This window comes from Watersipora subatra, chromosome 1 (assembly GCF_963576615.1).
Source record: "Watersipora subatra chromosome 1, tzWatSuba1.1, whole genome shotgun sequence".
NCBI classification, from domain to species: domain Eukaryota; kingdom Metazoa; phylum Bryozoa; class Gymnolaemata; order Cheilostomatida; family Watersiporidae; genus Watersipora; species Watersipora subatra.
Window position 1 is genome coordinate 8,112,841 of NC_088708.1, and position 25,321 is coordinate 8,138,161.

At 36.9% G+C, this 25,321-nt stretch overlaps 2 protein-coding genes across 3 annotated transcripts; one reads left to right on the forward strand and one right to left on the reverse strand.

Annotated features, from left to right (window-relative positions):
- Positions 1-617: 617 nt before the first annotated feature.
- On the forward strand, positions 618-8,498 carry LOC137385773 (uncharacterized). 2 transcript variants are annotated; one of them, XR_010977801.1, is made up of 8 exons: positions 618-959; positions 1,542-1,655; positions 2,153-2,380; positions 5,212-5,389; positions 5,505-5,699; positions 5,806-5,993; positions 6,424-6,599; positions 8,051-8,191. XR_010977801.1 is itself a non-coding variant. In XM_068072325.1 (8 exons), exons 1-8 carry the CDS (start codon positions 639-641, stop codon positions 8,192-8,194), a joined length of 1,548 nt encoding a protein of 515 aa, XP_067928426.1. In that variant the 5' UTR covers positions 618-638; the 3' UTR covers positions 8,195-8,498. The 2 variants fall into 2 exon arrangements, 1 of the variants encoding a protein (XP_067928426.1); XM_068072325.1 differs by having other exon boundaries at positions 5,806-5,997; positions 8,051-8,498.
- Positions 8,499-8,640: 142 nt separating this feature from the next.
- On the reverse strand, positions 8,641-24,058 carry LOC137385772 (membralin-like). Its single transcript, XM_068072324.1, has 11 exons — positions 23,829-24,058; positions 22,781-23,101; positions 21,241-21,346; positions 21,012-21,122; positions 20,625-20,747; positions 20,393-20,493; positions 19,123-19,180; positions 17,688-17,904; positions 13,640-13,739; positions 12,289-12,486; positions 8,641-8,985 (listed from the first exon to the last, which is right to left on the reverse strand). The coding sequence occupies exons 1-11, from the start codon at positions 23,961-23,963 to the stop codon at positions 8,821-8,823; spliced, it is 1,635 nt and encodes a 544-aa protein (XP_067928425.1). The 5' UTR covers positions 23,964-24,058; the 3' UTR covers positions 8,641-8,820.
- Positions 24,059-25,321: the final 1,263 nt, after the last annotated feature.

The window sequence follows — 25,321 nt, forward strand, 5'->3', positions numbered from 1 at the left end:
AGAGAATGCCTAGCGTTATCGCTTTGCATGAGCTCGCTGAGCGACTTCTAGCGCAAATTAGTGCCACGCAGCGCGAGATCGCACCAAATATCGTCGAATGTATTTGCACTTTCAGCGCGTTAGGAAAACAGATAGCCTCACACAGGAATTCTACTCGAATATCCTGTTTCGCTGCATGGTATAGCATTTTTATTTGGGCTTCATAGACAAAAGCTGAGGTGTTACTTTGAAAAATTGACTAGGTTTGATGTTTGGCAATTTTATGAAATCAGAAACTAAAAAAATTATGTGTAGCGTTTACAAAATAGTTGCATAGATAAATAACATATATTATCAATGTATCTGGATACAACTGCCTTTGTTCAAGCTTGATGAAAGCTGATTCTGGTGTTAAAGCTTTTGCTGGATTGAGGAGCAACAAGCTGACTGGCCATAGTGTGACACAAGGAGTACTTGTACATGTACCTAATGGGTATAAAATTTCAGATTTTTGGCAACCGTTAACCAGAACATCTACGCCTCTTCCCATCGTTGTGCTTTAGATTCTCAACCATCTTTAATTAATCTGCTTACTAAATCTTACCATTCTCCGTGTAATTGCTGGTTCATGAACTGCAGGTTGAGAATAGCGGAAGTAGATGGCGACACCTGTGGCAGATATCAATGGAAGTAGCAATGAATCGAAACTATTAGAATGTATCGACAGACTGCACACAGAAACTCGGTCGGATTTACCTAGCATACAGTCAGCCATGCTCGAGTCGCATGGGCAGAGTTACGAGCAAACAGAAGCCATGATCAACTCATTGACAAATTCTACCAAAATATTTAAAGTCGAGCGAAAAGGAGTAACGCACTACTTGACCATTAAAACTGAAAATCATTTGCGGAGATCGGGAAGTGTCGAAGTTAAAGAAGTCAGTGAATTACTGGCAAGGTGTGTTAAGGCTATCAACCAGGTGAGAGGTCAAATGCTGTCGTTGAGACCTGACTATTTGAATGAATTTTCTCTATTTCCAATATTTATTTTCCTTGTAACCATTTGTTTGAGTTCTTACACTTGGAAGTTCTGTGAAGTACCAGTCAAATTTTTGTAATTTTATTGCTAATCTATCACTTTAGTTTCCATCTTTGATTGTGTCACTTAAATATTTCTCTTCTCACTTAGTCCTAATTTAGTTGAGTCAAGGTTTATTTTTTCTACAACTTGAACAAAGCTTCTTTAACAGTTGTACAATTCAATTGCAACAGAAAATGCTAACAGTTATATAATTAGTATAAGTTCGGGAGGCTTTTGAAAATTATGCTACCAAAAGCTGAGTTTGACCTTTCTGCGGAATTGAAGGAGATCACTGCAGTCATTTGCTATCATCAGACCAATAATTGCAAGTTGATTTCAGGCATTTCAGAAGGCAGTTTTTATTGTAGCAGATGTTGAGTGAAGAGTTAAATAAATTGGCTCAATGACTTCTTTAGAGGTTTACAAAAGATACTGTTGTAAATTAGCCAGTAAATGTATTTACATGAGCGCTATAATGTAGGGGAATGGTAGTGCTGGAGCTTCTGTAGATGAGATCATAAACTGGTTGGGCGCTAATGGCGGACCTGCCCATCTTTCTGAGAAGAAAGAATTGGAGGCAACATTGCAAGATGAGGTATGAGGTATCAAGATTGTTGCGTGTGTTCTGTAACTCAGAGATGCATTAATCCGGCTTAATAGAGAAGGAACAAAGAACATGAGTTATATCAAGGACTGGGTTTACCTCCCTTTTAATTACTGTTCGTATTATTCATAGGATGGCATTGAATCAATCTCTTGTCTATCATTTGTTGAATTTTTCCATGAAAATGTGTTTTACTATGACTTTTTTCCAAAATGATCTTTTTACCATAGCATTTGCTGACAGGAATTTTGTAACCGCTGTTCGATGGACAATAAAAAGCATGTCATTTCACATTTGTTACTGTGCGTGTGAACGGTGGCATATAAAATTTCCTGTGTGCTGGTGTTGTTGTAGTTACAAGAAATACAATGTTGACATGAATATGAAGCGTGGCTATGTTGGTTAAGATATCCTTCAAACATGCTAATACTTTAATTTTGAATCTTTTAAAAAGATTTCAAGATTTCATATCAATTTTTACCAAACAGGTTAGCCTCATGAAGATCAAAACAAATGCGACAGGGCTGTATTTCTCTGTAAAAAGAAGAGGCCGACCTTGTGGCAGTCCTTCCAATGCCAAGTCAAAGGTTCTCTGTATGCCAAGTGTGACAACTGTCAAGCCCTCACCTAACAAATCTCCGTCTACCAAGTCAACAATGCTAAAACGGAGTCCTGAAGAAACACATAAACGTACAGGCAATCTAGGCAAAAGAAAGGTAACGCTCGCGCTTGATGTACGGCTAGTTAGGCCTATTGTGTATGTTGTATATGTTCACATGTTTGCCTTGACTAAACATAAAGAGCACACATTTGTGTAAAATATCTGCTTGTATCTAGCTCATAGGATAGACAGGGGATTGACTTTAAATAAAATGGCTGAAGTTTGAAAGATTTACAAACATGCTATCCGTTCAATAATCATTCTATGATCATAGAAATAATGTTAAACCTTTGGGAGTTGTCCTTCTGTAGGAGAGTTTTGTGCACGGTGTATAGCTTTTAAGTGGGGCGCACTTCGCATAATTGCTGCTAAGAAGTCGTAGTTTACTTCAATATTTGATGTGCTCTTACCATATTCAAGCTGACATGATATCGTACTCTTGGTTCTCAAACTATGAAAGTTAATTTCAGTGAATTAGCCAATTATATTCCCATGATTGTTGTGCTATGGAATGAACCTTGGTGCCAAAAGATGTTGCTCGAAAAGCTCTGCGGGTATTGTTAACAAAACTAATAAAGGGTTAGAATTAAGTCAGCCATCTTATTGTCTATGAGGTGCAGGAGAAAGATCTTTAACAAACATACTGCTTTGTCAGTAAAAATAAAACGTGTATTAGTAACAAAAAAGGCAAAATAATATAAAACAAGCAGCAATATCAAACCTCAGACTTCATGGTCACCAGCAGACACCCTAACTAACTGCACTATCTGTCCTTCACAAATATGCCCTTCACATTATATACTAGCTGTGCTACCCAGCGTTGCCCGGGTAATAAAAAAGTCTTTGGTCAGAAAATTGATTTGTATTATAAAATATAACAACATTATATTTCATATCATGAGGAAAAAGTTTCGTGCAGGTCAAATAAATTTAAAAAAATACAATCTATAAAAAGGTTTAGTTGTAAATGTGAAATAATTAGCAAGTAATAGCTAAATTAAGTCTGTTTTGCTGTGATTACAATAAAAGATGATTTGGTAATGATACAATTAATACAAACTGAGAAAACAAAACAAAAGTCCTGACTATGTAGAATTAATAATAACAATTCTTGCATAGAAGTGTGTGTGTATAAAAAAGGTTACTGTTCCACCAGAAGCTATCCATTAAAACTTTGAATACGACGATACGGAGACAATAAAATTGTCCGCGCGAGAAGAATTGGCCTTGACCCCAGATATAGTAGTCGAACCTTACGAAAAATATTTCTTAACAGGGGCATTGTAGTGCGTGGCCGCATCGGTAAAATAATCAGCGTGCGCTATAGCTGAACGCACCTACAGACGACAGACGACCAACTGTGAGAAATATATATATAGATAAGTAAGATAAGATTTATAAGTAAAAAGATAAGTAACATTAACCTATTCCAACACTCTAGTTAGTTATTATAACACTCCGCACTTTTTAGAGCGTAGAGTGCTGCTAGCAGTAGGCCTGACCACTTATCTATTCTATTATACATGTATGTATATATATATATTTATATATATATATAAGCTATATATTGTAGCTTCATTTTCATTCACAAGAAAGTCTTTAACAGCCTTTGCGCCCCTTTTGAGCCTAAAAACCTAGAGGAGTGTCAAAAAAAATACTTGCAAAACTTACGATCATCCTGTTATCAGGAAGTTAGTTTTTATAGAGAACATACCGATGGACAAATGAAACCAAATCATAATATAGCTATATCTAGTGTAGGTTACACTACGCATGTCCGTCACTCATTCTTTCATCGAACCTACGCATTGCCAAACCTATACCTTTGTTCACATGTCTAACAATTAATAATAAAGCCTCTTTTTCTGATTATTACATTATCTATTATCTCGTATATATATTTCTCAAAGTATGTGTGTCCCTCCAGCTATAGCTATTATTAGGATAGCTTAGCTGGACAGTGCTTACGCAATGTCATGGCTTACCGTCATTAGAAGCCTTGTACTTATTAACTAGTTTACTGAAATTTGCCATTTCCTATGTGCCAGGCTAAAAGTGGTAGGTGGGCAAGTGGTAGGCAACTCTCATCACTTCTCATCGTTTATAAGCTGATTTTTAATACCATTTTCCATTGGCAATGTGCCAGGCTAATAGGAAGTAGTAGGCAGCTCTCATCACTTCTCATTGTTTATAAGCTGATTTTTAATACCCGGGCAACGCCAGGAAGCACAGCTAGTTAATTATATATTCAGTGTACTCATAATCCATTCATTCTAATGCTATATATAGTTACATCAAATACAATACTAATCATCAAGTGTTCAAGTTGTGAAATAAATTAAATGAAATACAATGCTACATTCTTATATGAATATCTGCTGCAACATGCAACAAAGTTGACACATAAAGCAAATATTATTAAATTATCATTAACTTTATATGGCTGGGTTGGGCCATACGTTGAGCTTTGACTGTATTTTAAGACTAACTCATAATTTTTTTATAATAACAGAAATAAAGCAGTTTTACAGACACATTCGCATTCATTTTTGTATGACGACATAAAACCACATTTGTTAGCGTTGTGGTCTTTTCTAAATGATTACTACAACAGGGTAATTTTTAACAAGGCCTTCCTTAGTATCAGCTAGTATAATACTCAGTCTAAAAAAAGAAATGGTTTGATGTCATTTTAGTTACAGCTGTTTAAGTCTTCTTTGGAGTTGCTCACACATGTAAAAGTCTTGCAGTGATACAGTTTTCATATACACCCAGACCCCAACCATTAATTAGGCACAGTCTTGAATTCCTAGTTTGTAGCATGAGTGTCTATTCATAGACTTACATTCCTCCCATATTCTCTAGCATGAGCTTTCTTGTTGACAGAGAATAAAAAAAAGCAACGAGGATTATGAGTTCTATGACACACCAGGAAACACAAGCATGCACCTCAACACAGCAGGCAAAGGCGAGCCCATTTGTGATTTTTGTCTAAAATCTTCATCATGTAATCGTCAAAGCATGTTCGAAGAGCTTCTCCTATGCAAGGACTGCAACGCCAAAGGTATTATATAATTTTTACCCATTTTAAATTAGAAATTAGTTTCAGTAAATCAAAGGTTTAGGAATATGGTCTAACGTATGATTGGTCCTTTTGTACACTATTACGTTTTTTGCAGCTCACCCCTCATGCATGGGGTATTGTGAGGTGCTTGCTCGCCGTGCCAGTATGGGGCCCTGGCAGTGCATTGACTGCAAGACTTGCTGCCTCTGTCTCGAGTCTGGGCATCCTGATGATTTGCTGTTTTGCGACGCCTGTGACAAAGGCTACCATATGTTCTGTCATTCACCTGCCATCAAGGAAAAACCTAAAAGTAAGTAAACCCATGGGAGGTGATGGCTAGCACATGTATTGCTATTTCACATTTAGACCGCCTGTATTGCAGCTTTGGCTGGGCACCAGTATTTATATTTGGATAGACAAGTGGGCTTGCAACGCTTGTATACACGACGGAGTTTGCCCAGAGGACCTCATTACTGATGTGCCGGAGGATGGGATGCAAGACCAAGTGACAGATTCTGCAGCGGATACGGGCGTTTCCGGAGCCACTCATCCTCTTCCTACTAGCTCTAATGGACCAACTATCTCAAATTCCCAATCAAACATGGCAGGTTGGCTCACCACTTGTTGATGATGAACAGTTTGCTAGTGAAGGATTCAATTTCAGATGCATGTGTATTACCTGATCATTATTAAGAGCTTTGCCATTCCTTCTACCATTGATTATTGCGACAACGTGTTATAGCAGTGTTATAGTATTGTCAGTCCAATATAGCTTAGATTGCTAATAATAAGTTTTTGAGTTGTTTATATGCGAAGGCTATAGAAATGATATGGGCAAGCTCTTTGCTGTTGGCTATGTGAATCATCTCTAACATTAACGCTACACACCAATGCCGCTAGTCACAATCAGCCTTGCGTTCCTTCGCGGTGTCGGCTTTATCTTTGTCTCTCATATGCAGTTGCTCTAAAGTTTTGTTCCTCATGCTACAGCCAGATATAATACGCTCTACATTTAATGGTATTTTGTATAACAGTGGAGGTCAAATCACCGTCCAATTCATCTCCGGCTCCAGCTGGTCCGACTCAAGCACCACTCGCCTCACCAAAGGTGATGCTTCCAGAGGTTCCAAGTCACTGGAGTGTCACTCACGTCTCCCAATACATTCATCAATGCGGCTTCCCTGCAGAAGCCCAGAGGTTTTATGAGCAAGTAAGCCATGTAGCTTTCTTTTCATTAGCTCAGACAACTTACTGCTGTCATATCTGTGTTGTCAAGCAGCATCCTGAGCAATGTCCATAGGGTGATGTTAATACTTAATAACTGTTGTAAAACTTTGTGTTGACTCAACGCCAATCCTGTGGTTGGAGTTACCTCATCTTGCCGCTAGGCCCTAACTTATATTATTTTAATACCAGAAGTTTATTCCTTATTTTATACGTATCAGTAAGATGTGTCATGATGACAATTGAAATGGGCAGCAAGAGGTTTTTTGCATAGACTGTTTATGTGGTAGCAAGATTTGTTGTCAATGGTACTTGTCCCTTGATTTCTTCAAAAGCTATAGATGGAATATCTCACCAGCTTTATTCTTAGATATACGACTTACAATGAAGATTGGTACGGCTTCAACAAAATAGATCCAACAACAAACATTTGTGTTTAGGTACCAATTAGTGTAAAATAGTCTCTCTGTCGGTAGCCCAGTATATTTTAGCTCCATCTTGATGTTCTTCGCCTTAACCTCAACTCTGAGGGTGTTTCATGCAATGGCTATCATCAAAATATACACTCGGCTCCCCCAGAGTCCTCTTTTTATGTTTAAACAATGTTTTTAAATGGAAGACACTTATCAATAACACTAAATGCAGAATCGTTATTGTACAGGAAATGTAAATATTAAACATATTTTATGAATAACGATAAACTGAAAGAACAATACTAGTGTGAGGGTAATGTTTTAGCCTACTCTTGTGAAGCCTAATGTTTCCTACTCTTGTGAAGAGAGTTACTAAATAAAGTCATTGCCCACCCTACCTCTGCAGTATTTAGTTTGCAGCGACACATTGGTGAACCATTGGTGAACAGAGTCAGCGATCAAGCAGGCGTAGTGGTAACACCTTTTGTCTCCAATCGCAAGAAACTTGGGTTATAGTGATTTTAGCATTAGATTTATATATGTCAAGGTCTTCATTTTCCATAGATATTTTACTGTGTGTTTCCAGCAAGCTTGCGATTAGATAAAGAAATAAATATATTTTATATCTGTAATATCTGTATTTTTTACACATGTATGCGCAATCATTGCTTGTATGAAAAAGTAATTCTAGCAGTAATACATGTACTACATATTTGAAGTCGAAATCATCCAGACCTAACATAAACAGAATGTACAGCGTAACCTTCTATTGTTGTATACTCGCAAGCATCTTGTTATTTCCACAAACCTTTAGGTTTATATGGTTCGCTTACACCATTTTCTTACAATACGTAATGGTTACTTTCATACAATACTGAGGAAAGGAGTAGCTCGTGTTATCTAAAGAGGCACTGAATATTTAGCAGCAAGGATAGTGAAATAGAATCTGCATGTACAGCTACTGCTGAACTGGTTTGAGGCATATAGCTGGAACAGATTGAAGACATTGCTATATATATTACAGGAGATAGATGGCAAGTCATTCATGCTGCTCATGAGGCAAGATGTACTCTGTAACATGAACCTCAAACTTGGACCAGCCCTGAAGATCTATGAGAAGATTAAGATGTTGCAGAAAGGCCCTGCAGTTCGTTTGCATCAGCAGTAGACGAGACCAATTTCTGATTTTGCTCTTTGTTGTCGTCTCTGTTGAGATGCTAGCTAAACTTTTTAAGGCATTTACTAGTAACACTCTTCCTAGCTTTCAACAGAAGAGTGTGACTGTAATTTCTATGTAAGTTATATATCAATAGTTTGCTCACCAAACCTCCCTAACAGAAGGATGATTTTGCTTAGAAATAGTGATAACAATTTTCTAGAATGCATTTGAACTGAGAATTCTCATTCCTTTTTACTTCATATTTATATTTAGTTGCAACATACATATCAGTACGCGTGTGTTTGCAGCACTCTATGAGCATTTTTATTATTTTAGGGCGCTGATGGGTGTGATATTTAAAATACAGTGATTTTTCACTAAAAATAACCAGTTAAATAATCTATGACAGCCATCAGCATAAATAGCATTCAACGGAACACCCAGAATATTGGCTGGCAAGTGTTCCATAACCACAGACAATCTGATCACCATTTCAATAGCCAAGAATATCGACTAGGCATACAAGGCATACAAGCAGGAAAGGGAGTGGAGAATTGAACACCTTCTAATGACTAGTGACAAGGTTTGCTGCCTGATAAAGCCGACCTTGATCAAGACATTTGATGCAGCCTATGTCACGATTGCGAAGTTGAATGTGGCTCCCTAAATGAAGTAGCGAGAGAGTTGCTAGCAACACCCAAGTCCTCCAGCATGCTGTCTGTATCAGCATCAGCACTTAATTCAGTGCTGGGTGTGTACTCTGTCGCCTCTCCAGAGCTGCCTTCCGAGCCCGCCTCTGCCTACAGAAATCATTTGACAATTAGCAACAATTGCAGCAACATTTAAAGGTGGTATGGTAGTCACAGTTTATATTTTTTTTTAAATGGTTGCAAGACAATTTTCCTTCACAAGCTTCCTCATCAAACAATTTATAATTGTTCAGCTCACTTGCTGCCAGACCTGTCAACCTGGTGCTATGCAAATGAGGGAGAAATTAGGGTCTAAAGCCTCGCACCAGCGGACAATTGGTTAAATGGGGACCTAAGCAGGTTAACGTTGGATTTCAGCTCTAAAATTATGCTCAACTCACATCCTAACTACCCTTAGTGCTTGATGCAATGAGGACAGGGCTGTATCTACCTGTTTGAAAATGGTACTGCGGGGAGCGCCTTCTCAGTGGGGGGGGGTCCGGGGGGTTCTCCCCTGGGAAATTTTATAGTATAACTAGTCAAAATGGTGCAAATCTAGCACACTTGGCTCCCGATGGGGCTCATGTTCTAACAGCAAATTTGACATTGTAAACCAGTTTTCTAAACACAAAACTGTTTATTAAGATTGTCTTTAACAACACTTATTAAAAATATAATGTGAATGAAAGCTGGTAAAGGGGTTGGCCACAGCTAACATGAGGTAGAATTATCACCAAGTACAATGCTGAATGGTGTAGGAGACAAGTAGTCTCCTATAAAATGATCTCCAAACCAAAGCATAGCAAACCTACATGCCCATATAACTCAAATAACCTGTCATAAACATGTTTCAAATAATAAAAATATGTTCAGTAACTCTGTTCTTGACTTCTCAGACTTCATAGGCAGCTCTAAGAATCAATATGATCCTATCGAGATTGAATGACAGCTTTAGTCTGACTACGGCTGACAGCCTAAAAAGTGCATTTTCATTCGAGCATAACGCTTCAAATTGACAAAATTAAAAGTTAATATGAACTTTGAAACATTAAAAACAATGTTTTGATTAGATTTATGTAGTTTTTCACTGTCTTACCCTTTCTGAATCAGCATATTTACTTCTGGAGTTGAAAAAAAATTGAAAGCGAAAAATTTAAAGTGACCGCGATGATTTCCGGTTTAGCTAGATGTCAAAAAAGATGTAGTATTTTAGTTTAAACTTTTGTCATAGACATCATTGACGCATATTTGTATGTTTGTTTGATTAGCCAGAATTTTTTTTCAACTAATCAAAAATATTCTTCTGTAATTTGAAAATAATGATACAAGGAATAGATAAAATTCAGAGGCAAGATAACTCACGTTGGGTGCCTAGCAACGTTATAAATACGGGTGTTAACTTCGTCGAGTGCGAACGAGTTGAGCTCTCGCGGGCCACATAAAATGACGTGGTGGGCCACATGCGGCCCACGAGCCATGTGATTGACACCTGTGTTCTAGAGCACAAAACATAAATCCGGGAGGTTTTATTTTTGCGGGAGGGTAATCTCAATTCCAGGAGGGTCCCGCAAAATCCGGGAGAGTTGACAGCTCTGCTTGCTGCATGGACGCAGTAACGCAGGGTAATGGCAAATGCAGAATTGCCATTATCATCAGGTAGCACACTATCTACTCTGGGCTAATTAAAAGCTCAACGATTTGGCTACCATTATTGTTAGTAGCTTTCTGGGATCTAAGGCTTTCAACTAGCTCTGATTATGACCCGAATGTCGGTCAAGAAAACAAATGTTGTCATATGGGTAATTACAGATGCACTGTCCCTTTGCAGATTCTTCAGATGGGGATACGTAGATGTAAGCTACCGCATGCCTGTCATCATCTTTTAATAGAGAAATTGTATATTAACTAACTTGTTTGTGCTAAATTCTGGTTTCGTTTTATCAAACTTATTCTGATACAGTCATACCTTGGCTTTTAAAGATTCTGTTCTCGACAAAATTGAATTTTTGACCAGCAAATTCAAGATTTTTACGCCACTGACTTTAACCAGAAATTTGATTTTCGACCGTATCTTACTGTACTTGAAAATAAAATTTCATGTTACAATTGGTGGAAATATAAAAAACAAATGTTTCTGCTAAGCTTTTCTTTTCACATGATCTTTGCTAAAGCACATTATTTTGCCGTTTCATAAGAATTATTTTAGATCATAACATAAGTGTAGGCTAGCCTTTGCTGCTTTAACATTCATGTTAAAATTAATAAAAATATGGTTTTTTTCATGTGCTTTGACTGTGTTTTATTCTAATAAAAATATTTATTTCTACACTTTGTTATTTATAGTATACAGTACAGAGACTTTGAGTAAACAAGGCTAAGATACGAGGTGCTACAGATACAGTAGTACAGTACATTCCTCAACCTAGTCTAGTCTATAAATAGATTTTTATTAAACAATCTCTGTATTTTACATCAGCAAAATTCATAGACACTCCATGGACACACCTAGGTTAATCATCTCAGAACATCGAACACACCTAGGTTAATCATCTCAGAACATCGAAACACCTAGGTTAATCACCTCAGTACATCGACACACTTAAGTTAATCACCTCAGTACATCGACATCACTAGGTTGATCACCTCGGTACATCGACAAACCTAGGTTAATCACCTCAGTACATCGACACACCTAGGTTAATCACCTCAGTACATCAACATCACTAGGTTGATCACCTCGGTACATCGACAAACCTATGTTAATCACCTCAGTACATCGACATACCTTGGCCAATCACCTCGGTACATCGACAGACCTAACTTAATCACTTTGGTACATCGATACACCTAGGTCAATAAACGCAAGTCCGTAATTGATACCTGTGTGTATTCTCAAATTCGGAGTTATCTTCTATACACTGATTCAAATGATACACAATCGACAGGGTAATCGTTCTTATGACCAGAGGTAAGCCTGTAAAAGAATTTCAGTTATCCTAGCTTAAAAACATTTAATATTGAAGGTCGGATCTACTTTCCCTGCTTTCCTGCTGCTTTCCCTCTCCTGAAGGCCTACACTGCCCCGCTGCCAATGAGGCCACTACGACCCAATGCTCGTGTCGCATTTTGTACCCATATCACCGCTAAAACTACAGCAATTCTTTTAACAATTGTGAAAAAAAGGCCGTTGAAAGCTGAACGCGACATAACTTTCAAGTAAAGTTCACGTAGGGCGCACTTCCATATATTTCCTTTCCGCCTCATGGAGACTTTGTGAATAAAAAAGACGTATCTAGAATATGCCCTTGCAGGACAGTTAAAGTAAGAATAAGCTACCCTTGCACAACAGCCAGAATATTTACCTGCAAGATGAGAAATGATTCACAGTTCAGCCTGTCCACCAAATGCACATACCTGTGTACTTGACGCCTGTACGGGTGTAGTGGTAACTTCTACACGAGAGGTCGATGTTGATCGGTCTTGCTGATTAGGCCTCCTCTCCGGGGCTTGTTGATGCTCATGTATATTAACAGTAGCAGCAATGTGGTGTACTGTACTCATCTGCACGACCGCAGGCAACTCATAGTGATGGAAGAAATAGACCATCGAATGCTACAATTGACGATATGCCAAGCTACACAATAACACAGCCTGTGCTCTCATCAACCATTCATTTTAATCGCGCATAGCCCAGGCCTTTATTAATATGGCAAATGGCAATTGCGATTTGCTGAAAGTAAGACTTGCAATTAAAATAAAATTGTGTATTGCGGCAAAAGTGCACCTAGTTACATAAAATATACTAGCTTTGCTGCCTATGGTTGACAAGCTTGTTCGACATCATTCGATTGGAGCAATATAAGGCCTGAAAGTGGCGGCAGCAGAGGCAACACAACACCAGTGATGCTCATGACTGTAAGTCGAACCAATCTACCAAATTACCAACCTTGCAACCAAATCTAGTGGCATGCAATTGAGCTATTCGTGGGACTCCTGTGAATTCAATTTATTTAGCCCTTGAAAACCAGTCAGAGGATTAATGGCGTATTGAACAAATTATTTCCAGTAGAGAGAAATTTATATTGCAGATGATTGCCGGTAAGAGATATTGTTAGAAAGCACAAACATACTATTATATTAGCCATTGTAAAGATGTGAGTGTGTGATAAACTTGCTACTTATTCTGAAGATGAATATTAACAGCGCGTACAGTTAGCCTGGCCTCCTTACCAATTCTTAGACGTAAAACACAGAATTCGTACAAATATTTGTCTTAACATACGATGTAACTTCCATCGTACAATGCCCCAAATTTCTGGAAATATTAAATTTATGCAAATGAAATTGAAAAAGCAAATGTATTTTACATAGACATGTAAAATACATTTGCTTTACTGTTACACACAATAATGTGAAGTATATACATTAATCATTGTTTTTGGGTTCTAGAATGAATTAAACAGGAAACAATCATTCTTACAAGAATATTTGGCCAACATATAACAAAGATGAAGCAAACATCAGAACAGGTTCGGCTGTACATTGTCAGCCGAACAAGGGTTGTAATATAAATGCATAACTGTAAGTTTGATGCTAGAAGTAAGGCTAGTACATGCATACACACAGATGCTATAGGTCCTATTACTCATCTAAGAATGCTGCCGTTATTGTTGACCTATAATAAAAAAGAGCAAATAATGCCTGCACCTTTTTTACAGTATTTTAAGAGATCTGAAGAGTACGCGAGTACAAAATAATGATATACCTGTATGAAGAGCCAAGAAATGACCAATGCAAGGAAGCTGTACTGGCCATTAAATCGGTAGTGGTATGCGTAGAAAGCAAAGTGGTAAAGGTAGAAGAATCTAAAATTGATTCACACAGACATAGATGAACATTTATCAGACAAATGTCATACAACTCAGCGCATCAACTCAACTCATACAACGCATCATACTGTCAAGCGCTATTATATAATATACATGTATGTCATGCATCAAGGCGTGCCATACATAGTGGTGCGTGGCACACCAAGTGTTTAGACTGAAATTCTGTGCATGGAATCTACACATACATTATTATCCTCACCTAAAATTTACTTTAAATATCCTCATAATGACTGCAATTTATGACTCAGAGCAACAATTTATGATTGATGTTTGAGCAATCCCTCGCAGAATGAGTATGATGTTTGCGTAGCTTATTGCGAGCAGACGCTGTGCGGGGTTTTTAAGAGTGTTGTTGTACAAACAATGGCTCTGTGATCTTAGCTGGACATGTTTGAGTCAAGGTGCAAGAGAACCTCCACGACTGGAGACATGCCCAGTCGGAGAGAGAAATTTAAGGTTGGCTGACATACCTGTCACAAGCAGCAGCCTCTTTTTGAAATCAAACCCCTACCAGTTGTTTGCAGATCGAGTATTCTAGCCTACAACTGCTTTCTTATGGTTGTTATATGCATGTAAGTACGTACAATAACCATCACCTCCAATTGACCGAGCACCATTATACATTATAGTGTCATCTTTACTGACAGCATAGCAGTTTAAAGCTTTTAGAGACCATAAAGGTATGGCCACACGTGACGATTTTATAGTTAGTTCTGACCGAAATCACGAAATGAACGAAAAACACAACTAGTTTACCAGTTTTACAGCGACCAATCAGTTTCCTTACCACTGGCAGCAACCATAGCACAAGCTGACTGGACTACACTGCTAAGAATGTAATATATTTGTATAAAAGGCTAATTAGTAATCTACTAAGATAGATTGGACTCATTAGATTAGGCTTATTAGAAATCCATCAACATGCCGGACTGATGAGTATTCAGAAGAGTGCACATGTGTAATTCTTGATACAAACTGACTATAATTGTGTAAAAACAGTTGATACATGTGTTCAGGCACTCGCGGTTGAAGCGCTATACAGTGCACCCCAGAATACGACATCCCCGTTTTACGGTTTTTTTGCCTTACGATGTGGAACACAATGTTTTTTCGTCCCCTCATTACAACCTTTTTTCACCACACGGCATCAAAAAAATTTCTCTCGAAATTTAAATTTGGCGGTTGGTGTGCTGAATACATCAGCGTCGTAAAGATCCTGATATGCTATTCGTCAAAATCCCTAATGACACCGCCTGAAAGAGATGTGATGCTCGCTCTCTTTCCCTCTCCCTCTCATAGGCCCTAAGATTGATAACAAAATCACAGCAAGAAGAATCATAATAATATGCAGATCGTAACCACCAAACACACTAAAGTTACTGCAGGTAATTATAGTTACTAAGGTTAATATAAGCACTATTCTGTTACTAATTTTTAATATGTACAGTACGATATACAAAATATTGATACTTTTAACCAGGGCTGTTTGCATTAGATAATTATTATGGATTTGCATACCCCTCTATACAACATTTTCACCTTACAATGACAAAACTGGAACGAATTAATGTCATATGGCAGGGGTCCACTGCACTAACAATACATATTTTGTTAAACAGAAATTTGCTGCTATGATTAATACTCGCTTGTCATTAATTTAAAGAATGTGTTTATTCCACCTTTAGAATCTTCAGCAACTCATTTACAAAAGTTTTCAGAACATTGTCTTTACCATTAATAATTTTGCGAGCATCGGTTGAACTAGACTGTTCAGAGCAGTCTGTTGAAGAGTTGGTACGACAAAAGAAAGTTTGCAAGTCTTAATTGACTGGTTCTGGTTTTAACCATATGTATTAAAAGATAATACTATACTTAAACTAGGAGAATACCCGGCGTTGCCTGGGTAATAAAAAATCTTTGGACAAAAAACTTATTTTTATTTAACATATAAAACATTTATCATTCTAACCTTTAAAATTCATACCATGAAAAGTGTTGTTGTGCAGTTCAAATGAACTGATAGGTAAAATAAAACAACTGTAAATATTTTGAAAAATTTTCAAACAGCTGCAGCTTGAAATAAATTAGGAGGAAAAATAAAACTGTAAAGGTGTTATAATGTAGATGTGAAATAATTAGCAAGTAATGGCTAAATATAATCTATTTTGCTGCAATTACAGCAAAAAATTATTTGGTATACAATTATATGATTTTAGTTCGTTTCAGTGTTGGCATCACAAGACGAAAATATCGTAGAGTGGTATAGAAACTCAGTCATTATCTAATGCAATCACTTCCCGGTAAAAATCATCATCATTAAAAAATAGTAACAAAACAATATGTTAGCCTTAGTAACTATAGGTACCTACAATAACTTTAGTGCATTTTGTGGTAGTGATCTGCAAGAAAATGTAATATTACAATGTACTGAGGCTCTCACCTTCGAGACACACGTGTAACATAAACGTTGAATCTAACTTAAATGGATTTAGCTTACTAAAAACATACATTACTTGAAGAAAGTTTTAGTATGCATTTTATTAAATTTAAACTAAAATTTTATCAATTATCTGTTTGCGAATCCGTTGTTACTCAAACGGATTCGCAAACAGATAACGCATAACAGTCGCCAAAGAATAATTTCGAGTTGTTGAAATTATTGTTGATATAGCATGGCAGAAAACCAATTCGCCCAAGTAGGGCGAGGAAAAAGCGCAACGCGTTTACAGAGTCAGGTAAAAAATATTTTATAACATGAGCATCGTAACCGTGGGCGCAATATATCACTTAATATGTCATTTACCTTGTGCCATCGACAAAAGGATATACGATAAGAGCACTAGATTTCTGGGGACTGTGTAGCTCAGTGGTTAAATGCGTGGTTAGAAACTTGTGATTGTAATCTCCGTTAGTTCAAATCCAGCATGCAGTGAGCTTTTCATTCCAAGATTTTAATAGCTATAACTAGACGGACCGATTCACAGACACAAACTTTGAGAAATATTATAAATAAAATAATTTAAATATATATATAAAGACTAGCATTAAAGATGAATCTACAAAAACTTTTGGTAGATTTTATCAGAAAGTCTCGGTACTTCTCTATCATTTGTGATTGTTTTTTATGTTTGAGGTGATCTGACTGCCAAGATGTTTCAAGATCAAAATCAGCAAAACTTGGTCACAGTTAAAACGATTAGAAGAACAATAGATACTACTTTTCCTTGATTTGAGCGCATCAACCACGATCAAGTTTTGGTGATTTTAACCGCTCTTAAACATCCTGACAGTTAGACAACATCGATGGCAAATGATAGACAAATACCAATACTTTCTGATAAGACCAACTAAAATTTTGTGGAAATTCATCTTTAAGCTGGAGACTCTTATACATTGTAGTAAGCCTGGCATTACTCGAGATTTATTTCATTTTCAATCTGCCCGCGGCATACGTGAAGATTCTCAATGCTAATTACTAGACTGCTGTCATGACAAGAATCCATGAACAAGCATTTGAGTTTCCAATCAGCTGAGTGTTTAAGATTAAAAGGCTGGTTCTCAGAAACCGGACAGAGTTTTAAAACTAAGTATTTTTGGCAACCTGGCGGAAGGCGTAGAAGCATATGCGTATGAAGTTTGAACAAAATCAGCAAAAAATTGAAAACATAGTTTTTACACATTCGGGATTTATGAATTTACTAATAGTGATTTGATATATTCTTACAGAGCAATTCTCTAAAAATCTTTCAAAGTTGTTTACTAGCATCTTTAGCAATGACTATTGCCTTTATGAACAACATAAACGACGTCACAAAGTTTGATCAGCTTATTGTAGGCCTTCGACAACCGACCGGCCGAAATGTTCTAGAATGTGCGCTATGAAAGAGACTGCAATGATATAACTTTGAACTATGACACACTTACCTCAGCCAATGACGCTTGCTTATTTGTGTGTGACAGCAGACAGCATCATATTGGTCAGCCATCCACACTATCACTATTATGTAGAAGGCTGTCACTGTGTCGTTGAAGAATTCAGACATTATTGCCTCCATGCCAATGAGAGCCATTATAATGGTGAGAAGTGGAGCAGCAGGGAATGTCACCGTTGTGTTGGTTTCTATCATATTGAGCAAATCAACTGCAAGTGAAGCGGAGCATTTAAGTCAAAGTTAGAAACAGGGTTGGCTTGGTTTAAACCGATGGTTTAAACCCGGTTTAAACCAGCCCGAAAAAAACCAATTTTTATGGTTTTTTCATTATTTTTTGTGAAAAACAATATTTTTGGCTCCTAGTGGTTGATGGGCGGTAGAAATGCAATTATATGTAATTATCAGCTGTGGAAGTTTATTTAGGACACAGCAGTAAATTGATGGCAGAGCTCAAGTTGAAACTACATGAAATCCTAGCACAGCAATGAATTAGTGAATTTCATTTTCAATTGGTTTTATCAAAAGATATGATGATCTCTTTACTGATGAAATATAAAAACCATGTGAAATATACTAATCCAATCATCGTCTCTAATAATGAATGAATACTTTCTCAAGTCTGGTCAGTGAGAAAGGATTACTTATAATTAGAAAATAAATCAATAAAATCCTTTTGGGCAAAAGCTTTAAGTTTGCAAACTAATATTTCATTTATTGGGCACAAGACAAAGTAGTTGGATTGTTAGAATTCTGTTTATCAAGTTTGTTGTGTTTTGAAAGGCAAAGGTTTTAAGGCAAAACGTAATAGGTGTGCTGTCGTAATGCGAGGTCACGCAGATAGGCTTAAAGCTCACGTAGCAAAATGTCAAGCTAAAAACACCAATTTAGACAGCGATGCTAATATTCAGGTGATAGAAGTTGAGTCATCTGCCACTTCTCCAAACGCTAGCAATGCATCTGCATTATGCTCTGTTCTACACTACCACACGACTAATCACTGGGATTAAAGTTCCTACTTTTACATAGAGCTGTATGTAAAATATTCACTTTATGTGATAGGATTTCTGCTCTGTATTTCATCGATCATGTTTGATTTAAGACTCATTCTGAAATTTCCATATGTTTTCTCTCTTTTTTCCTATAACAACTCCCACAGTACCATCTTTAACAGATGATTTCACATATGTGTGTTCAATACTCAATCATGCAGCTATAGTAAGTGATGTTAATTAGACTTAAAATTGCAAAAACCTTGGTAAAATTATAAAAACAATAAAAACCGGTTTAAACCATAAAAACTGGTTTAAAGCAAAAAAACCTGGTTTTTTTCAATTTTTTCATAAAAACCGTGGTTTTTTCCAACCTTGGTTAGAAAACATAAAAACTCAGTGACAGAATAAATACAAGTCATGATGCGCGTTACTCACCGATAAACACGAGAATCTGGTGATGAGAATACCTCAACAGCATGGATATGGACAGCGTCTGTCAAGAAATGCAGACAATTGTTTGAAAAGAACAGGAAATACATGCTAAATGGATTCGCCAATTTACAAATAAACAAGGTGTATCAGGCTCTACAGTTAGGACTTTTACAACAGAACGATGGTTACCGAATGGTCTCAGAACATAGCGGTGTGTGTGCAAGGAATCAATTAATTTGTTTATAAATGTCACAATGCAGTTTTTAAGAGTAAAACTAACCGAAAATTATTGGAGGAAGGCAGAGATTGGCCATGGCATTGTGTCTTTTTACATGTTCCTTCATAAAACTATCCAACTTATGCAGCAGGGATAAGTTATGTATAAACGTAACATCAAGTAGTACACAGCAACAAAGTGTTTTAGGCATTGTTTTAACAGTATTTACTGTGAAGAAGGATATAACCATTTTTACAAGTCTTGTATTTTCTAAGGTACAATAAAATTTAAGGATTGTTCGTCTTGAAGCAGTCCGAAAACACAGCTAGATAAACTTTGGAAATAATTACATACATGCATACATTCTATTGAATTGATAGTCAACTTTTGATTTGTAAAGCACCATTTACCAGTCCACAAAAATAAGACATTTTCTATATGTTGGCAAAGTGATCCAAACAGTTTTTGAATTAAATAACTTTCTACAGGCACTACACATTTCGCCAAGAGTGAATCTAACTGATTCTTAGTGAGTGCATTTACTAGCTGCCTGAGATGCCATTATAGTTGTCAGACCTGTAACTTGATCACAACACCTCAGGAGATTGTGGGCGATCTTTTCTATAGCAACTACAACTCATTTATAAGATGTAACCTGTTGCAGACAATTCCGTGTGGCATGTCTCTCAACTAAACCATGCATGCACCAACTGCTTCCATGAATGTAAAATAGACCAACTCGCTGTAAGCAAGCAGGCTCGTACCATCTGTAATGCATAAGATATTGACTTAAACTAGTATCTATAGTTGATAGTTTTTGTAAAACTGCTCAGCAGCAATGCTGTAAGTACATCCCATGGTTACCACAACCAAATTGTAAATATTTACAGCTGCAATAATGCAAACAACATGAGGCCAATCAGTAAAACCGTTCATTCGTTTTGGAAACTCTTCAATTGCATGGAGGTTGTGAGAACTGCCGAAGGATGTTATAGAAAAACTATGAGAGTTATGAGACTACTTGGACCTGCCAGTATGCCAAGCTTGATGACTTACAAATATAATCATGACGAATAGGGCAGCTACATAGGAAGATCTCTCCATCCAAATACTGACAAACCTGTAGTGCTCATTTGTGACGACGTTACGAAAGTAACCTACAAAAAAAAAACTAACATCTGATCGACATTAAATTGACCTTGAGATGGGAGCGCTGACGACAAATGAAAAGCATGGTCAAATAATTCGAAGATAAAGGATATGACACCTTGATTGGACTCATGTTTACCCTTGTTGTTGTCCTTCTCCGCAAGGGCTTTAACACTAGACATCAGCACGTCATCATAGCCTAAAAACTCATCCATTATAAATCTGCTCATCCAGTCTCCGAAGCACTCGTCCACATCTGGATCTGAAACCAACACAATGGCAAGCTGAACAATAGGGAGCAAATTTGTCCAGCTGCAAAAAGTTGGCGACAAAAACTTTATTTTATCTTTATCATTCAGGTCTATTCAAACTACTCAAATGAAAATTATTTACTTTAAATTAGTTACAAAACCGATACTTTATAAAAGATATATTGTTTGGTGATAAAATAAACAAATAACCGCAGTAACCAAAAAATATACAGACATCAAGCATAGACAACACAAGCTACAAATGTCTGACCTACCCAAAACTTTAAGGAGGACTGTAATATTCAACCGGTGTCTTGTTTTGGGTGACAAGCGAAGGAAGCCATACTCGAGGGCATATTCTACAATGTACTTCTCCTCAGGCCAGACTGCAGGACACAAAAGAACAAACTACTGTCAGGAATACGCAAGCTGACTGTCATCTACAGGGCATCAACTGATCGTTAGATTAGCTCCTACCAGTGTGAATGGCAGCAGTTGACTCACCGGCTTGTGACAGCATTTCTAATTCACTTGCAGAATTTGTTACAAAATTGTATACTGTTTGTGTAGTCTCAGAACCCTCATCCAAGACCTCATCTGAAGTAAAACCCTGAAAACATATACACCAGTTGGTTCCTTACCATGCAGTAGGGACATCGCGTAGCTAACACATACTCAAGCGCTTGACTACCGGTATGCCTTGAACAACTACCGCTGTTACATTGCCCGCTTCCTTGCCATAAAAGAAATAAGTTGTCCATGATTCTAGGGTCAGACTCAATCGATTCTAGGGTCAGACTCAATCGATTCTAGAGTCGGACTCAATCGATTCTAGAGTCGGACTCAATCGATTCTAGAGTCGGACTCAATCGATTCTAGAGTCGGACTCAATCAATTCTAGAGTCGGACTCAATCAATTCTAGAGTCGGACTCAATCAATTCTAGAGTCGGACTCAATCAATTCTAGCGTCATCGGACTCAATCAATTCTAGAGTCATCGGACTCAATCAATTCTAGAGTCGGACTCAATCAATTCTAGAGTCGGACTCAATCAATTCTAGAGTCGGACTCAATCAATTCTAGAGTCGGACTCAATCAATTCTAGAGTCGGACTCAATCAATTCTAGAGTCGGACTCAATCAATTCTAGAGTCAGACTCAATCAATTCTTGAGTGGTGCGTCGCGTGGCGTGCCTACACGAATGCACCACAGCAGCTGGATCATTTTATGTAAGGAAAGAAAAGTGGTAAGCGCTGTTCTTTAGTTTATATGACAGTTTTGTTGACAACTTAAGCCGCTTTTGTTCATAAACTTGATGGAAAGACCAAGTCATTGGTGCATGGAGAAAACTGAAAAAATAGCAATGCTACTTGATTATATAAAAAGAAAAGTAAATTGTATAAACCTGCAACATCTCACATTGTCAGTAAGACTAGCTCCATGGCATGCAAATGGCTCACAAAGTTTATTAGTGGCTCACGCTTTGTGGAATTTTGCAAAATTAGTGTCTGGCAGGTAAGCCTGGTCCTGAGGGTGATTTGTAAGATTAGTAAATGAAGTAGGTATGAGAGGACCAGATTCCTATCTCAATAAGTACCTCCAAGGTTTCCGCATCACTGAGCTAGTCTAACTTATGTATAAGCTAATGGCCAGAATAAATAGCCTGTGTGCAAAGCACTGACTGAAACCAAATACTTGAAACTTCAGCAACTTACAAACTAATGACAAAAACCTAGAACCTGTAAACATCATTGTCACAAACTAAGTAATAGACAGCGCAAGTCTAACCTTAGTTAAATAGATGACGCTTTTTATTTGAGCAAATTCTGATCTAAAGCTAATAATCTATCATTTGTCAGACTTTCTACGAATTTTTCTTATTTAAAAGCTAACAAATGACAGATCAATGTTGCTCTGCCTCGACAACTAAGTGACATAGCAAGTGTTGCAGAGCATATACAAGATTCCGTAGTCGTAGTCGTACCAAATTGAAATGACACACTTCATACTTAAACAGTATAACTAGCGAGCGAGAGCTACTAACCTGAGGACTGCCCTCGGTCCCATTTTCACATGTATTGTTCAGCTGAGAAGTCTCATTGGATTCTGATACGTTTAGGTTTGAATCAGAAAAGACATCGTTATGTTTCTCATCACCATATACAAAGTGCTGAAGGTAATTGAACACACCGTACTCCTTCTTGTACGATTCTTCCAGAGTATAATTCTCTGATGCATTGTATATAATCTCTACTCTCAATATGCCATCTTTAGGCCAATCCTGTTCAATGTCTTTTAAACAGTTTGTAGGTTGTTGAGAAAACATACTGTGAATATAGACTAACACGAGAAGCACTGACACTGCCTGTAATAAGAAATCCAAAGTACAAAAGTACAACTATTATAAGTGTGATTTCAACTTTCTGACAAAAAAAACTGTGTTTATGACGACTGTATTCGCTCACTTATTCTACACCCATAGGCCATATAGTAATATGTTGAAATCAGATGAAAGCCAAGTATCTAATGAAAATAAATAATCTATAATAGCAATCTATATTAGATAAATAACACATATGACAAACATCGTTTTCTATTTTGTGACACCAACATACTAGGCCAACATCAACCATCGTGTGTTTCGGTTTATGAGCTTTTTGTTAAGTACTACAACCTTCAATTCATAATCTCGACTCCTCCGCAATACTACTAGATTACCAACTTTCAAAACAAGTCTGTTCAAACCACCTAATAATTCTTGATTTCTGCTATTTCATTTTTTTTCCTTTTGGCACGCAATGAAAAACATCATTTTGTTAAAGATTACCATAAATATAATCTAATAAATTTAGGTGACAGACCAAAAGCTTTGCATGATCTGAACGGTAGATAGGAACCAGATTTACAAAAGAAAGTGACTGATAATCGTCTGCTCAAACATACTATAATTAAACTTATGTAATTAATTATCCCAAACAAATCATTTGATGAATAGCATTCTCATAAGTAGTAAAAATCAGTATCTAGCTGCACCATTGTTCGCTATGCTGTATGACATACGACTGCGTTGGATAAATACACAGCAAAAATACCTTGATAAGCAGCATAAATTCCAACAAGCGTCTGGCTGAAACCGGAATAGTTCTTGCATAAGTGAGTGCAACTCTGTAAAACAGCGCGTGAAACATCCTATCCCTGGCATTTGGATTATCTCTTCGTGCCTCCATGGCACCAAATCATTGAAAAACAGTTTCACTTTAAAATAGATACTAGCATCTAAAAATAAAGTAGAACAGCTTATAGAATTCAGAATCAGCGTTGATACACCTAAAATATTGAAGGAAAACTATTGTTATCCCAAGTCAATGATAACTGAATTATTCCTGATTTTGCGTTTAGTCTATAAGATTCATCGGTTTAACATATATAAAACAAATCTTCTATGATGCAATGACATTAAAAACAAGGTATATATTTAGTTTCAAAATAGGCGATGCTGTCTTTTAATTATATCATGATGGATTCCACCGAATGAGGTGTTTGGTTATGAGGATATACAGACTACTACTGACAACTCTCTCCTATATCTGTAAGGCGTTAACCATGAAAGAAACTACAGTCCAACTTGGATATACACAATTCATCCATTCTGATATTTATTTCGCATGTTGAAATCATCACGAGTTGAAGCAAATATTCTTATAAAAACACATTGTAATTTGTTTCATTCAGTCCAGAGCCAACTTCTACCCAAAATATTTCAAGTAATTACATGTAGTACTAAAACTTTGAGTTATAAAAAACTAGGAACAAAGTAAATGTAAAAACTTAAGTTAAATTATATGTAAAAACTAAATTAATAAGGTGTTAATCCATAAAAAAGAAGTTTTTATTGTTATTTGACCTTGGAGACCAAGTTTAGGCTCGGCAATGTTTAGGTTTAGAGGTAGAGGATGTAGTAGAAAAACATGGCATAACAAACATTAACTTTGACTAGATATAGTTTAAATCAACTTACTGTATAAAATCCTTTGCTATTTTACATTTTATATTTAATTTCTGCCAGATCCTTTTACCTGCCAAATGTAATGCTTCATGAAAATTTACAAAAAGTTGGTTGTAAATTGTTTTGTATATTAAAACACACTTTTCCTTGACTATCAAAAAAATCATATGCAGACGTGATTGTGAGTCGTAGTTTGACCAACTCTGATAATCTGGCTCAGGTTTGTTTCAACGAGCATTGTAGTCCAACTTACAGACTGAATGTCTATTAACTAATACAGGCGGATAAGCCTGTCTATTCTCTACAGGACTAACATGTAAGTTAGGTGGCTTCACACATGGCAGCAACGAGAGTGGGTAACTATTTACATAATATTTACCTTGCCTAGCCACCTTCTACCTACTAGAAAGGGGTTATTTGCTCGTTATTCTGGCCAACTGGAACAGAGTGAACGCGCTTAGATTATGGCCTAGCTCTAGCAACACATTAAATAAATGTATGCAAATCTTTGTCCAGATCACAAAAAGGACAATAAGCTTTGTTGCTAAAGAGAGATAGAAAATAAGAATGCAGGTCATT